The sequence below is a fragment of the Xenopus tropicalis genome, chromosome 4 (assembly GCF_000004195.4).
Source record: "Xenopus tropicalis strain Nigerian chromosome 4, UCB_Xtro_10.0, whole genome shotgun sequence".
NCBI classification, from domain to species: domain Eukaryota; kingdom Metazoa; phylum Chordata; class Amphibia; order Anura; family Pipidae; genus Xenopus; species Xenopus tropicalis.
In genome coordinates this window covers 23,063,069-23,079,817 of record NC_030680.2, presented here as the reverse complement: position 1 = coordinate 23,079,817, position 16,749 = coordinate 23,063,069, and the positions used below count along the sequence as shown (strand labels likewise).

The following is a 16,749-nucleotide window of genomic DNA, read 5'->3' as shown; positions in this document are numbered from 1 at the left end:
TTATATCTTTGTAAGTAAACACAAGCAGGAATCCAGGATTCAGTTCAGAATTTGGACTCAGCAGGATTGGGCCAAATCCATGCTTCTGGCTGAACCGAATCCTTAAAACACAGGACTTTTTGTCACTTAACAAGTTGAAATTTTTTCACCGCACAGTTGTCTTTAACCCTTCCTTGTCCTAATTTGTATATTTGGACAAATCTTTTGCAAAGGATTTGGGGTTTGGCCGGATCCTAAAATTGTGTATTCAGCGCATCCCTAAACACAATTATGGCATCTATAAAGCAGAATGCTTGGACCTTGGGGTTTTCTGGATAAGGAGTCAGTAATGTGGCACCATGCTGTACGGCTAATAAAACATTATTTTAAAGACAGGTAGGTAAGGTTCCCAAAGTAACTCACCATCTTTGTAGGGGTGTATGTAACCAAACAGCCGCAGTCCATAATTCTTCCACTTGGGTGACACTGCAAGCTTGGTGACTGTAGTACGAGTCTGTGGAAGCAGAAGGATACCAAGAAGTATAGGTACTGAAGCAAGAGTCATTTGGGGGGTTTGGGCAGGGCTAAAAGGCGGCACTCACATGAGGGTACAAAGGGAAATGCAGGTTAGTCTTTAAGAGCAGCACGGATCCCCCACACCAGTCCTCAAACACATGGAGGTTCACTTTGCCTTTATACTGTTTGGAGAGAGAAAGAAAAAACGGTGGCAGGAGTGGGTGGATTCCAGAAAGATGAGGGACAACAGAAGAGGTTTGGCATGAATACAAAGGGGAAGGACAATTAATGCTTATTATCAGTAGTGTTCGACATGCAACTATATATCTCCATTAAAGTCACAGCTAAGTGTGTGAACAGAACAAGTGTAAGGGCTCTGGCACACAAGGAGATTTGTCGCCGGCGATTTTTAAAAGAGCGATTTGGCGACAAGACGAGCGACAAGACGCCAATGCTAAATCAATGGAAATCGCCAGCGTCAAAACATACGAGGCTACTTCAAGTCGCCTGCTGTTTCAAATCGCACACAGACCCTTTTCTGAGCGACTTGAGTAAACATGAGGGGGGGTTAACTGTTGAGTGTACCATGGGTAGCAGATCACCTGGAGCTCAACTTGCATGAAATCTCTTCGTGGGTATTGTCGTGGCGACTTGTCGCCAAAGCGCCAGGGGGAAAAAACGCAGGCGACAAATCTCCTCGTGTGCCAGAGCCCTAAAGGGAATAGTCACCCTTGGGGAACTACTTTCCAAACCGTGCCTATTGCCCAAATAAGCAGTTATTACCCTAGGATCAGGTAAATGTGTACTGTATAATGTCATGCTGCTGAGACCTGGCTACAGTCAACAGCCTGAAGTTCTGCTATTACTGAGAATCACAGAGGTGCCACTTTCATTCCTTTTCACAGTACAAGGTGAAACATTGGCTGAAACTGTGATAAACTCCACTGTGTGAGTATAAGGTGCTTCACAGAATACACCCCCACTCCTTGCACATCCCTGATATACACATAATAATATTACTTGTCTAATAGTCCTAATACACAAGAGCCATGAATATCCTGTAAATTATGTTCCCTATGGGACCAAACTGTGAATTATATCCTTAAACAGTGCTTAATGATGTCATCAGTTATAATGGCAGCTTAGTGATGTAATTTCTGTCACATGACTCACTAAAACTTGCATATTATAATAAATGGAGTACCCCCTGTTGTAAAATATTGATATTAGAAGTCACCTCAGAGTTCTATAACCTGTATAAAAGTACTCGGCCTTCGGCCTTCTGCTTTTATATGGTCACGGAGCTTCTCCGTGACTTATAATATCCCTATATTTTACAATAGGGGGGTACATGATTACTCTGTACAAGTACATTAGAGGGGATTATAGGCAGTTGGGGGATGTTCTTTTTTCCCATAAAAACAATCAAAGCACCAGAGGTCACCCCTTTAGATTAGAGGAAAGGAGCTTCCATTTGAAGCAGCGTAGGTGGTTTTTCACGGTGAGGGCAGTGAGGTTATGGAATGCCCTTCCTAGTGATGTGGTAATGGCAGATTCTGTTAATGCCTTTAAGAGGGGCCTGGATGAGTTCTTGATCAATCAGAATATCCAAGGCTATTGTGATACTAATATCTACAGTTAGTACTAGTGGTTGTATATATAGTGTATGTATGTGAGTGTATAGATTGGTAGGTGTGGGTTAAGTGTGCTGGGTTTACTTGGATGGGTTGAACTTGATGGACACTGGTCTTTTTTCAACCCTATGTAACTATGTAACTATGTAACTATGTAACATTATTCATTATATAAGGTGCTTAGTGATGTTATCAGTTATAACCGGAGCCTGGTGATGTAACTTCTGTTCCATGAATCAACTCAACGTGTATAATAACAAGTAATGTACCCCCTTTTGCACAGGGAAGTGGGGGGCCTGGAGCTGGAGCCGTATCTGCTATATGTGTTTTTACTTTGATCTTACTTACACTTTCTTTACTATTGCCCCCCATGGAGTAAGCATGCACAGGTAGGTGGAAAGACAGCGACCAGCAGGAATGGCGCAAGGGAAGGCTCTGAGTGTAAGATTTGGGGGCCCAACACAGGTACGTTACACCACCGGTCATGAGACTAATTGGTAATTCGAATATCCTTATTGTTACAACAGGGGGTACATTATTCGTTATCTTATCCTTTATTTATATAGCGCCAACATATTCTCCACACATAGGAACAAAATGCAGAAATGGAATTTTCTATACACACAGCAAGCTGTGCCCTAATACTTTATCTTCTATTTTAGGAAAACTAAATGGTAGGAAAACCCATGGGAAGGGAGGAGACGAAGAACAGATAATTGCATTACCAGTATCGGCTTGCTTGCAGTATTTGCTTTACAGTTCACTACTCCATCATGTAACACAAATAAAAGCACTAACCTTCTCATCCCAGGGCAAAGGGGTATCAGTGAGGTTAAACCCACGCTCGCTGGGCTTCCATTTACGTTCTCTCTTCCAAACCAGGGCATCAGGCTGCAGAGGTATGGGTTATCAGTAGAGGAAACCACAAAGTGCCCAGTGTTCTATGCAATATATTCAGGTCTTACCGTGGGAGCCTCCTCGCTAGAATCTCCAGCCTGAGAATGAGCAAGGAAAACCTGGGCCCGTCCTGTTTTACGTGCATGGTCTGTTCCCTCCGCTCTCTCACCATCTATATAGGAAAAAGACAACAATCTGTTCTTCATGCTTACTGGAGCAAAACAGCATGTCTCCCGTTTAATAAGCCATACCGCCTTACTGCTTCCCACTGGAATAGAGAGGCAACAAATATTTATTGCCTCGGTTATATCCATTATAACTTATTAGTGGTGGTACCCCTATAATCATTACAGGTCAATACTAATTAATGGAATCCATGCAGCAACCTGCAAGATAAATTTTGCTTTGTATGACACTCTCAAAAGTCGTATGTAATGAATCTCAGAAACAGCAAATAGAAATGCAGCGTTCTTATGTTCTGTGCTGCTTATATTGCATGGACTCCACATGAACTGCCATAAGGACCCAAGACACACAGAGACATTTCATGAAAAGCCAAAAAATGGGATATGGGCAGTTAACAGTTAACTGATTAGCAGGTAGGTGGTTAATGGAGCAATATAAACACAAGCATGGGCTGTCTCATTCTGGCATTCTGTGAGAGTGAGAGCGTGCCCAGACTAAATAGAGACCGCTCTGAATAGAAGTCTTTCATGCCGCGTCCCTCCACTCCCGGCCAGTGGAAATGTAGAGCAGCAAATCCTATAACCAGTTAATGTTCCCAAACTGGAAACAAATTCTAAGTGAACCTTGTAGATGTAGATCCAGCAGCCCTGTAAGCAGTTTCTGCTAGCGAACGACAGCCAAAGCCAACCCAATACGGCACCGTATAAATCTAACTCGACAACAGTTAAACAAGGTACTGTACTATGCTAGCAAACTGGGCTTTACACCAGCCCACAAATATGAAGCTCAGTGCCAGGCCTGTAGTACAGAAGCAAAGCCCCATCCTAAAAAGCTTTGCATTATAAAGGCACATATTTAAAACCAAACTAATATACAAACAAGGCCGCGCAATGGTTGCTCTTAACCCTTATTACCAAAACGCCTGCGACCTGCTGCAGACCCTTTCCCTAAATCTGCTGCCTGCGTGCATGTAATGCGTTTAATAGCAACGTATGGTGAGTCATGGCACTTCCCCCAGCCGTGGCACAGCAAGCCATCCTCTCACTGGCATTCTGAGCTAAAAATCACTGCAACTGAAATGCTCCATATGCCGTATCCCTCAGCTTATTAGACTGCTTTCATCTGCAAGGTAGATAAATTAATTATTAGTTGATATTCCCCTTTCACCTTTACATTTAAAGCAACGTGTTTATTTATAGCCAGTTGCCATCAGGCTCTAGCTGAGGATAGTGGGGGTTTCTGAGTGATGCTTGTCTAACCCATAAGTGCAAATGTTGGGGTGGTATTCAGCTGGAATTGCTGCCATATGTGCCAGTGCCTCATATTCTGGTATAGAAAACTAAAGATACAGAAGGTACAACCAACATGTACAGGGCAAATTACAAATTCCCTATTTTCAGCTGAACCCCAAATCCTTTGTAAAGGATTCAGCCAAATACCGAACCAAATCATAATGAACATACAGTATGTAAATTAGGATATGGAAGGGTCAAAGAGCAGCGTGCAGTAAAAAAATTTTAGCTTCCGTGTTTATGTTGACAAAAACATCACGTGTTTTTAAGGATTCAGATTCAGTTCGACCGGGAGCATGAATTCGGCCGGATCCAAATCCTGCTGAAAAAGGCTGAATCTTGGCCGAATCCCGAACTGAATCCTGGATTCGGTGCATCCCTAGCACAAATGCAACCCCTACACAAAAACTGCTCAGCACTGAACCAACACTGCTCTGTATTACTGACTGCCAAATAAACTGAAGCCAAAGCCGACACTTGCAGGCTCTGCTAGGCTGACTGCCATTTAGCTTTAAACCAATGAGTATGAAACCAGCTAGCGAGGGAATATAGCCCCCAATACGGCCGTGTCACTAGCACCAGCTTCCCGTGACCTGCTGTGGCAGGAGGAAGTGCAAACACATATGAACTACTCTGAGGGGCTCACACCCCTCTGTGAATTAGGGGGTCCCAAGGCCCTCACCTCCTCCTCCTCACAGTTCTCTGTGCCAGCTGGAATATCCATGCCTGACTCACAGAGCAGGGTGGGGAAGGAAGGGTGAAGGCAGGGCAGGGAACCTCTCAAGTAGCAAAGATCTAATCACTAAAATGTTCTCTTTTAACCATATTTCTTCCACACAGGCCAGTCTAATGACTATACAGCACACAGCCACTTGCAGCCTCCATGGCTCTACAACAGCCCTGTGCATATTGCATAAATCTGTTTTTTTAAATGGGACCTCATCCAGAAAAAAAATGTAAAAAAAGTTTTTTGCACAATATAGCTTTCCAATATGCATTAAATATATCCAGTGGTTTAGGTTATTTGTAAAGCTGATTGTAAAGCTGATTGAAAGCAGTGTACTGCATTGGGAAACTTTGTAGCTGAAGTCAGTTTTCCTCCAGGTCTTAATCAGCTGATTCTGCAACATCGTTTCAGGAATTAGAACCAGTAATACAGATATAATCAGCTGTTTCAATTGCAATAATATTTACAAATGTTTTACACTGAAAATGTGCAAGCAAGGGATGTTTGAACATTGCTTAGAGAGACATTTTTTTTTGTTATGGAAACAGTTTTTAGGGTGTCGACCCAATTCATGTTCTTATATCAGCGTCAGGTAGGGAAGGTAGACTTCGGCATATGTTGAACCCAAACCAATGGCTCAGTTATTAGTCAGTTTGCGGGAAAATCCTGCAGAGCATTTCACCATGACGTAGCTCTTCATGCAGGAAGTGACCTACAGAGCCCTTATTGTTCTGCACAGAAGGAGTGAGGGAGAATGTAAATATGCTGCCCTTCACATTAACACAAGGTTTTAACATAGAAACGACGGGGTGGGATTGCCACACACACGCAGGTGTCATTGCATCCCTAGACAATTTACTGTGACCCTCACATACAGTTAGTGTGTGCACATAGGTCTCTCATCCTGCTTAAATATGTCCAGTTGTGCCAGTGTTTTTGCGCATTTTGGCACAAAGGTCTCTTACACGCGGGTGTTTACGCTTGTGTGAACAGCACAGCACTGGAATATTTGAGTTAACGGAGCCCTATTCCAGCCTCTAGACACGGAACCACACTGAAACACCAGCTAGGGAGCTGTATATTGTCATTTACCTGCATTTGGCAGTTTAGCAAGGTGCCTTGGGTACAGGCAAAGTATATAAAAGCCATTGCACTAGACTGCAAAAATAAATGCCTGTGTTTATCAGCCCTAAAATACTTTAAGCCCCTGTTACCCAAGCCAGTCAGGACCCTGACTTAATCCTCTTCACTACTAAACACTGCCCACCCACCACTGGGTCTTCTCTCCCCCATTGGATAAAGCAGCTGAGGCATACCATCTCCTAAACAGCACCTACACAATTAGGTCTTAGTGACTTCCCTTGGAAACCCAAAGCATTGTGTCTAGAAAAGAAATATACGTGTAACAATTCAGCTGTAATGCAGCAACTCCCGGCACACAGCTGTAGTTATGCTGCCTAGGGATTATGAGACTTATAGTTCAACACAAGCTGGGCGCTCCACATCTGGACACGAGGTACAAAAAGGAAACTTTGCATTATCGTTATAGAACATATAACTTTCTTACCTCTGCTGTAGATGAAGGGCAGTCGTAGTGTTTTTCCTTGCCTTGCAAGGCTAATGTGCAGGTATGTGACCCAGACGGCTGAGGTAAGTAACACCAGAAGCAGCAGCAGCTTAAATTGCCTGCGGATCTTCTTCACTGGCAACCACGGCATCCTGCTGGCACCATCACAGGGCACCACAGAGGGGCCAGTGGAATGGCTCCCTCACACCCTGCCAGCCCGCATCCAGGCAGCGACACAATCTAGCAATGAGAGACAGACAGAACTGTTATTAAGCTTACATTACCAGCATTAACACAAAGCTGATGCCAATATTACTTCCCCATAGGGACACTAAGTTACACAAAACTATTCACAAGATCAGGCTGCTCAGCAGGATCCTACAATGTAGAAAGCATAAGCCACTAACTGCTTAACTGAGAGATTTAACTTAACAGATTTCTTCTACAGGGACCTTTGATTTCATCCTTAGAATAAAAACATCCCATTATAATAGTCGTGTTAATCTTCTATGCAGTACAGCAGTTTCCATTGATAACTCCCTGCAATAGAAGCTCATACAGTGTGACATGAGGATGCTGTGTGCAACACCTACTCACCACAAAGCCGGTCAGCAGGCACACACACTCTGGCATTCAGCTCAGACAGCTCAGGGTCCTGCTACAGGAGTGGGGAGGGGGTGGAAACATTAACATGAGCTTCGGGCTGGGGAAGCTCTGCAGGGTTTTTTTCCCCCTCCATCTGCATGTTAGCGCTTATGTGCGTTCATTCAACAACCCCCTGCATCCCCAACAAGCCAAAATGAGGCAGATGTGTTTCATGGTTCATTTAAATGTAAACATCCAATAAATGTGTTTTCTGCATAACCATACAAAATCTCATTCTAAGCAACTTTCCAATACAAATTCATGAAATAGTTTTTATCATTTGCAAATGTAATTGCTATTGGAAGCAGTATCTGTCTCTAACAAGTCCCTCCTCATCTTTTCCTGTGGTTATGTCCCATTGCAACACGATGTTCAAAGTCAGGTCTCAAAGTCAAGACTCCAGTTCCCACAGTGCCGTGCATGTTCTGCTAAGTAGGAGAATAACAGAAGTGTGCAAGGCATTGTGGGAAGTGAAGTCTTGGTTGGAGGAAAGTTGATCTGTGAGGCACACTGGGACGGCAATAGCAAAGGGCAGACAGAAGTTGCTTTCAGTTGCAGTTACATATTATGAGTTTGCCCAGGGTACCCAGACACGGTGCTTTTTTGGGCAGGGCAGGCAATATCTGGATCCCTAGTGGTGACAAAGTCTCTGCACTCTGAGTGATGGAGTTGCAGGTTTTCATGCCTCAGACACAAAACACTTTAAGCCACAGGCTCATTGAATATTATATACTCCGCTAAGTGCAATAAAAACAGTAGGACTATACATAAATCAATACTAATAAAATCCTTATAAATACCAGTGAAATAGACAGTGCCACAGGAAGCAGACCATTTATAGCCACTAGGTGGTGTAATGTCTGTGGTACTGTAACTCCCAGACTCAGATGAGTATCTAGAGAGCCATGATGTGTCATGGTTAAATTTTGGTACATCCTCGCGAATCTTATCCAACCTTAATACCTGTATCCCCCAAAAAACACCAGATTCTTATCCCACTACCACAGTCCTCCTATATGGCTTATGTTTTGCATCTCCAGCAACCCCAGTAGGAATGCCCTTACATGTGTCCCAAGTATCTTTATAGCACCATGCACCATTACTAGCAGCATGGGTGGAGGTCGAATTTTTGTCAACCCACATTCAACCCTAACCTGCCTGCTATCAACCCTTGCCCAGCTAGGTACTACTCACTAACAACTAACACTAACAGCTACTACTCACTAACAACTAACACTAACAGGTACTACTCACTTACAACTAACACTAACAGGTACTACTCACTAACAACTAACACTAACAGGTACTACTCACTAACAACTAACACTAAGGGGCTGATTTACTTACCCACGAACGGGTCGAATGGAGTCCGATTGCGTTTTTTTCGTAATGATCGGTACTTTGCGATTTTTTCGTATGTTTTGCAATTTTTTCGGATTCTTTACGAATTTTTCGGATCCAATACGATTTTTGCGTAAAAACGCGAGTTTTCCTATCCATTACGAAAGTTGCGTAAAAAGTTGCGCATTTTGCGTAGCGTTAAAACTTACGTGAAAAGTTGCGCATTTTTCGCGTAAGTTTTAACGCTACGCAAAATGCGCAACTTTTTACGCAACTTTCGTAATGGATACGAAAAACTCGCGTTTTTACGCAAAAATCGTATTGGATCCGAAAAATTCGTACAGAATCCGAAAAAATCGCAAAACATACGAAAAAGTCGCAAAATATTCGTTTTCAAGTCGGAACTTTTCCAATTCGGGTCGGATTCGTGGGTTAGTAAATCAGCCCCTAACAGTTACTACTCACTAACATAGGGGATTATGTCATATAATGTGCAAAGTTTACTTAAGTTCTTATTACCTATCGCAACCAATCAGAACTAGCATTTACCAGTCAAAAGCACACATCCATCTTATTGGTTGCTATGGATTACTGCACCTGGCCATATTTAATGCCTTTTATTACATATGGGGCACCCGTTCTGTAAACCTTTATGAAACATTTCTCATTTGCAAATACCAGTTGCTCTGCACTGGTAAAACTGATCAGCTTGCTTCAAAAATACTAATGTAGTTTATATATATAAGCTGCTGTGTAGCCACGGGGGCAGCCATTCAAGCTGGAAAAGGAGAAAAGGCGCAGGTTACTTAGCAGATAACAGAAAAGCTCTGTAATAAAATACAATGGCATTCTACTGACTGCATCTGTTAACTGCTATGTAACCTGTGGCTCAATAGGGCTGCCTCTTTGGCTAGACAGAAGCTCATTTATAGAAACTATAGTAGTCTAGTGTAGTTGTACCAGTGCAGAATACTTTAATTACTTTAAACCACTTATATTTTTTGTGTTACTGTTCCTTTAACGGGCACGTTTATTAAAGTCTTTTGTCTTTATTTCTGTTTTAGGCTGATGCCACACGGGCGTATTCTCAGCACAACAAAAAACGCTTGCAGAGAATACGCCCCGCTACGCTAGATTTAGCCTACCATGTGCCTGCACCCCAATGAATGAAATATATTTAGCTGATATTCGCCAAACAAAAAACGCGGAACACATTTTCTGCTGGTATTGGCTACATGTGCCTGCACCCGAGCGTATCTCATTCATTCAGGTGCTGGCATAGGTAGGAGCGTATGGCGATATTTTCGGCAAGCGTTTTTCCGCTTTCCGAACATATACGCCATACGCTAGGTGTGGCTTCAGCCTAAAGGGGTTGTTCACCTTCCAATTCCTTTCCAGTTCAGGTGTTTTCAGGCAGTATCAGAATTTGAAGCGCCATTATCCTTGTTTGGTATTTCAAACTCCAGGAGCAGACTCTGTTTACAATTTGCTTCATTAGGTGATACATTTCTTAGGCTAATGACTTTGCTGAGAATATGCCCCGCTACTTTAAAATCCTCCTACCTGTGCTTGCACTTGAAAGCATTGAATATGCTCAGGTGTAGGTACATGTAGCCGATATCCGTCGAAAATGCAACGTTCACGGTTTTTGGCAGATATCGGCTACATGTGTGTATTCAATGCTTTCTGGTGCAGGCACAGGTAGGAAGATTTTACAGTAGCGGGGCGTATTCTCGGCAAACGCTAAATGGGTACAGATTAGATGCGGGTCTGCACAGGTCTCTGGCTTCCAGGTTTACATGAGAATCTGAAAAAATGAAACGTAAGGCTAACAGCACACAGAGTTGTGTCTCGGCTTTTGCTTGCGGCTTTACACAGAAAAGCTAATGCACTCCCATCCAGAGTGAATGTAGGCCTGGAAATGCAAATTATGCTCTGATATCTGCTCTGTGTGCCTGCAGATGGGCCAGCATTGCACAGCTCCATGTGTCATTAGCCTAAAGGTGCCCATACATGTTAAGATCTGCTCGATTGGTGAAGATGCCAAGCGACAGTATCTTCTCCTGATATCCCCCCTACGGGTGGGCGTTATCGGGAAAATGTAGGCTAATTCTAATGGCAGCAATGGCACAGTTGGTTCGGGGACCGCATCAACGAGCCGATGCGGTCCCCGATCCGACTAAATCTTTTAACCTGCCCCATCGATATCTGGCCAATTTGAAAAAAGTCTGGTATACTGTCTGAAAATAAGTGGAAAAAGAGTTTTTGGAAGGTGAACAACTCCTTTAACTTGAAAGAAAAAAAAAATAAGGAAGATAGTTTCCCCTAAGCATCACACATCAGTATTGTTAGAAACCGCATGGAAACCACTTCCTCCCAAACTCACATATTATTGTGTCTGCAAATCATCAGACTGGAAAGTCTCCAGGGCAGGACCCAACCTCCTCTGTTCTACCAATGTGCCGAATATTCTCCTCAGCTCCAAACTATTCACTGCATGTGTTCTTGTTATCAGCACTTGTTCCTTTGGCTGCACTATAAATGTACTCTAAGAATTTTAAAGGGAAAGTTAAGCCACCAATATATAATCTATTCTTTAGCCTTGTTTAAAAAAAAAAAAAAAAGAGGAAGCTAGAGAGTGGGGGGGGGGGGGGGCATATATGATCATGCATGGCCGGCTTAAAGATCATAAAACAGTATTTTGCAAATGTGTTAGGTCCTACTGTTAAGGGTGCAATAATAAGTATTGTATAGAAAAACACACATTTCCTCATTTGTTTCATGATAACGTACAAATGGGACATTGTTTTGTGTTTACCCTTACAGCCCCCTCCTCCTTCTGCTCCCTCCCCTTGGAATCTGGGAAGTTACCTCTGTACAAACAAAACCTTCCCTACCACAACTGCTGACTTTAGGACTGACTTACAAACACAGGTGCTAAGTTGCAAGTCTTTCATTTTACAAATGTTCAAAAGTAATCGCCGATTGGTTGCAAAATCCTATGAATCAGCTCCTGTAAATTTCCAAGGCAATGGCCTAGGCCCATAAGTATTATTGCCTAACCCACTAGTGTGTCAGTGGGTCCAGGCCATGGTGCCATTTCCCTAATAGGAAAGCAGTTGTGAAAAAAGGTGAAAATCACAGCAGGTTTATTCCCATTGCAGCCAGCGGGAATTGATCTGTTGTGCTCTGTGGTTGAAAACAACTTGTGTACAGGTACATGATATTGAAGAACAGTACAGAAGTGCTCGGAACAGCAATTTAGGCAAATGTACAACAATGTGATTGTTACTACAGTCTATGGAAGGCAATTTTCGGGTGTTTTGTCATTAACCCATAAAGAATTCACTCACAAATATGCCATGTGTTATTGCCCTTTATGTGAAACCAGCTCCATCGTCATACCATGGGGCAGTAACAGTTGCTGCTCAATAAACTTATAGAACTGCACATCTTGGCTTTACTCTACCACTTGAACTGGCAAAGGAGTTCTGTTTGTTGCAGTGCCTGTTACTGTATATGTAACCTCCATCTGACGTCACACAATAGTCAGACCAGCAATTCTTCCTATAATAGAAAACCACTAAACCACTGCTAAAGTGCTAAAGTACAGCTCCACACACACTTGTTGTACTCAGAAACTGCCTTCTTTAACACAACTGTCCCAAGATATAAATGTTTTTATTAAAACAACTGGGCCCAAACTGCACCCACCAGACTCCCCCGAATGGCTCTGTTCCCTGGACCAGATCAGAACAGACAGATGCAAAGCAGGGTTAGTATCTTACTTCAAATATTTTTTTTCTAACAGAGTGTCCTACCTCTACCACTTTCTATAGAGAGGGGCAATTAAAAATTATACAAAATGTATTTAGTATTGATATACCATCACATTAATTATAGAACTTATATAGTTTTAAATTGATTTTAATGTGATGGTACATCAGGGTTGGTATCTGCAATGTCACTTCCTGTCCCAGGCAGACATGGCGGCCACCAACCCCTGTGCAAAACTTTGCTTTTTCTAATCAGATACAGGGCAGAAGGGGCAATATATACTGCAACAAACCTGAAACACACCTGGGCAGGAAATTTTGGGGCGACCCGTATGCCTTCCCACTGGTGATTCCCTTTATTGCCAGTAGGAAAGCATTTGGGGAGATTTAGCCACGGGCAACTGGTCAGGACTGTGTCGCTTCCAGTGTTCTGATTTATACTGACGTTTGCGTTTGCTCTTCTGGCACAAGTCTGCTGTGCTTATTGATGCAACCCACTTAGGTATCCCCAGAATAGCCCCTGCTCACTAGAAGCTGCATTAGTGAATTTACCGTAATGTGTTTTCTTACTGGAGAGGTCATATATGAACGCAGCCAAACTAAAGCTGACGTGAATGATGCATTATTGACGCCATTCATTAATAGTACATCCAGTCAAACATGCTCCTTGCAATTTCCTATGGTTGTGCCAAGCGCCATTGTGTCTGTCCTGCCTCTTCTGCTAAATTGTGTGCAAGTGCCTCCATGGACAATGGAACCCTGGAGCTACAACCATCCTGGTGGTTTCCAAAGCAGTTTGCGCCAGTAGGGGTAGCAGACATGTGCCTAAAGAATCCTATAGGGCACAAGGCATATATACATGAAGTTAGGCTCTAATGCCACTATTAACGCTGTATGCTGGAAGTGTATGCTCGCAACTAGGTAGCATTTTACCTTTCAGGTAAGAACTAGGAAAATTAGAAGCAAATAATTCACAACACACACAAAGTAAAAAAGCCCTTTTGCAGTCTGCCTCAGAATATCACAGTCTTTAGGTGTTTTCAAAGCTATAAATCCCCTCTAATTACATATTGTTTCACTATACCAAGGTGGAACACATCATTCAAGCAAATACAAAACCACAAGCAAAGACTTGCTCCCTGTACAAACACACAACCTCAGCCATTCACAACACCAAATAAACACTGCTGACACAAGTTACCACTGAATAGGGATATACCTCTGAACAACTGCAAAACAAAACTCACCTAAATCAGAAAATCACCAAGGACATGGAGGAAAGGGCAGTGATAATCACCTGGCCTACAGCTGCACTGGCAGAGCTGGCACTGGCATGGGCAACAAAATGCTAGGAATCAGCTTGGAATCAGTGCCCATATGCAGGACTAAGATTTGAACTGCAATAATTAATGTTAATGAATTTTATTATGTATCGCCAAAGGTGTCAGGCACTGTCCTACAGGTACACTGCACTAGTAGGCTACTCTCAGTTACACTGTCAGAAAGTTACACCCTAACTGCTCCAGAATGTGTGCAGCACATACACACTGTCTAGAGACACAGCACTTTCCCACACATCTACTGACAGAGAGACAGCCCTCTCCCAGAGGCAAATTAGTAGTTATTTTGCCAGAGACATACTCTGCCTGCAGCAAGTCTCTCAGACCTAAGCAATCATTCACTTAGGCTCTACCAGTGCCACATATATAAGTCTATTTTCAATGATACAATGATAAACAATATAAACGAGCAATTAATAACCACAAATGCTTCTCACAAATATCATAGGAATCTACAGACTGTTCCTCTCTACTACCACAATTTCCCAACAGTATTGCCATTGGCAGCTTGAAGATCCCCACTGAAGTAATAGACTACACACAGCATAAAAAGTACCAAGCTTCTTACCTCTCTTACTAGCTGTCTCTTGGATGCTGTCTTTTGTCTATTCCTGGATCTCCTCTTCCAAGGCTTTCCTCTTCGTCAGGTTTTCCATGTCACATTATGTCCTTTGCAAAGAAAACACAAAACGTTAAACTACAAAGGGTCCATGTCTTTCAACAGGTGTCTTGCCCTTCTTGCTGATCCTTCTCTTTGATCGTCTGTCTCTCCTGATCACAGTTGTCATGGGGAGTTCCTCCCCATGCTGTATCCCTTTCTCCCAAGCTGTCTGTATTTGCCTGCCAGCAGTCTTTTCTTTAGCACTCACTAAGGCTGCCACATATCCTTTTCTTCCACCCTGCTTTCAACGCTCTCTTTCCTACAGCTGTCTCTCTCTGCCTCTCTCTCTGTCTCCTTCTGAGCATCAACGCTGTGGTGCAGCCAAGCTTCATCCAGGACCGTTCTAAACACTGCCCTGTTTTAACCAATTAATGTGTCTCTTCCAGAAAGGCAGCCAATCAGCTAGCCACAAGAAGCGGACTACACCGTACAGCCACTTTCCAAGGCAACATCACTCTTCTAAATGAAATTTGGTGAAAGCTTTCTGAAAACAGACGGTATTCACATGCCTCATGCTACATACATAGCATTCTCCCTTTTGCAGTGACACACAAAGTACTGCTTTATGTCCCTGTACCCATCTATACATCCATAATAACAGTACCTAATGTAATAAACACTTGTCAGATTAACTCACAGACTGGACATGTACACCAGAAATAACTCCTGTCATATTACAGGCAATTTCAAGCTGCTGCCCTATGGCTTTGACTACAGTTCCCAGCATCCCCTGACAGCCCAGCCCCTGAGAAACAACATCAAGGGCATCACTCACAGCCAGGCTCCTTCCTCTCTCTCACAGAAGGGGGTCCCTTGTGAGCTGGATTCTATTTCTGGACCTTCTCCTCCCACATTCTTCCTCTCACTGGATTTTCTCCCATAACATGCTGGGTATAGAGACACAATATGCTCAGGGGTCACTATTACAGGTGCCTCACCTTCCCACCCCAGCTCCTTTCCTTGTCTGTCTCTATCAGAGGTCTCTTTTATTCCTGCCCAGGCTGTATCTCCGCATCTCAAGCTGTCTTCCTTCACCTCTCACCATTCACTGAGCTGCTACTGCTGCTCACTCTCCCCACCCCTGCCTCCCCCACCCTGTCTCTTTCTTTCTCCCTGTCTCCTTTGAAGCATCAATGCGGTGCAGCCAAGCTCTACACAGTGCCCTGCTTCAGCGGGATACAGAGAGAAGGGGGGAGAGCAGGGAGCAGCAGCCCTACAGCTTAATCCAATCAGAGCATCACGGCAGGAAAAGAAGCAATACAAAGCATGTGTTGTGACAAAGAGAACCTGAGGAGAAAGAGGCTCGGATAATGAGGAGAACTATACACAGACAGCTACATATCCCAAGAGACCCCCAGTAAGGAGAAAGGGCCTGACTGGGAATTAAAGAGAGACAAGAGTTTGCTTGGCTTTTTCCAATTCACCTATTTACTGTTGGGATGCTGAAAGGGAAGGCCTGCCAGCTAGGCATAGCCATAACCTTAGGTGTTAGTACCTGCCCCCCCAGCCCGGCGTGTCCCTGCTTATACAAAGGCTCTTTTTGCTGGGAACGTACCAAAGCTCTAGATAGGTGGGTCGCTGTGCTGGGGTAAGTAACATTATCCCTTTCTCATCCATGTCACACTGCTTATTTGTTTAATTAAAGAGCATTTTAATGTTTAAGTTGTGTTCCCTTATAGGTTTTGTATTATACATTGATGATGTGTTTCTCCTCCCCCCCCCCCCCCCCACTAAAAGATGGTCTGTCCTTCAAGGTGTGTGCAAGTAGGCTTGGGGATTGACACCGGGCTCAGACTAACATGTTTGGTCCCGTTCCCTGATTGGCTGTAATACTGGTAGTGACACTCTGACTAATGGAAGCAGGTTAGTGTTTTGTGTGGTCCTGTGCCAAGCTTAGTTGCACTGTAGCACTGATGCTCAGTCAGAGATAGAGCGTAGGCAGTGAGGTTAGTGGGGTTAGAAATGGGTATCTAGTGGGGAAGAAATGCAACCAGACGATATTCTGTCTGTGACTGGGTATAGGGGATGCTAGAGTCCCCCTGTATTGTACTGTGCTGTGTTGTGTGAATGGGAGGTAATGCAATAATAGGTGCAAAGTTTACTACTTCTCTAGCAACCCATAGCAACCAATCAGCAGGGAGTATTTAATGATTCATTGCTGTTGTTTGCTAGAACTAGGCAAATTGTG

General features: G+C 43.4%; 1 protein-coding gene across 1 annotated transcript in view; it reads right to left on the bottom strand.

Moving 5' to 3' along the window:
* The window catches only part of b4galnt4 (beta-1,4-N-acetyl-galactosaminyl transferase 4), a 43,293-nt gene extending 27,697 nt beyond the window's left edge, over nt 1-15,596 (bottom strand). Inside the window, 7 exon segments of the mRNA NM_001097200.1 lie at nt 403-493; nt 582-677; nt 2,928-3,020; nt 3,095-3,198; nt 6,799-7,038; nt 14,469-14,569; nt 15,500-15,596. Coding sequence (NP_001090669.1) covers nt 403-493; nt 582-677; nt 2,928-3,020; nt 3,095-3,198; nt 6,799-6,949 — 535 coding nt within the window. The 5' untranslated portion in view covers nt 6,950-7,038; nt 14,469-14,569; nt 15,500-15,596.
* Nucleotides 15,597-16,749: the final 1,153 nt, after the last annotated feature.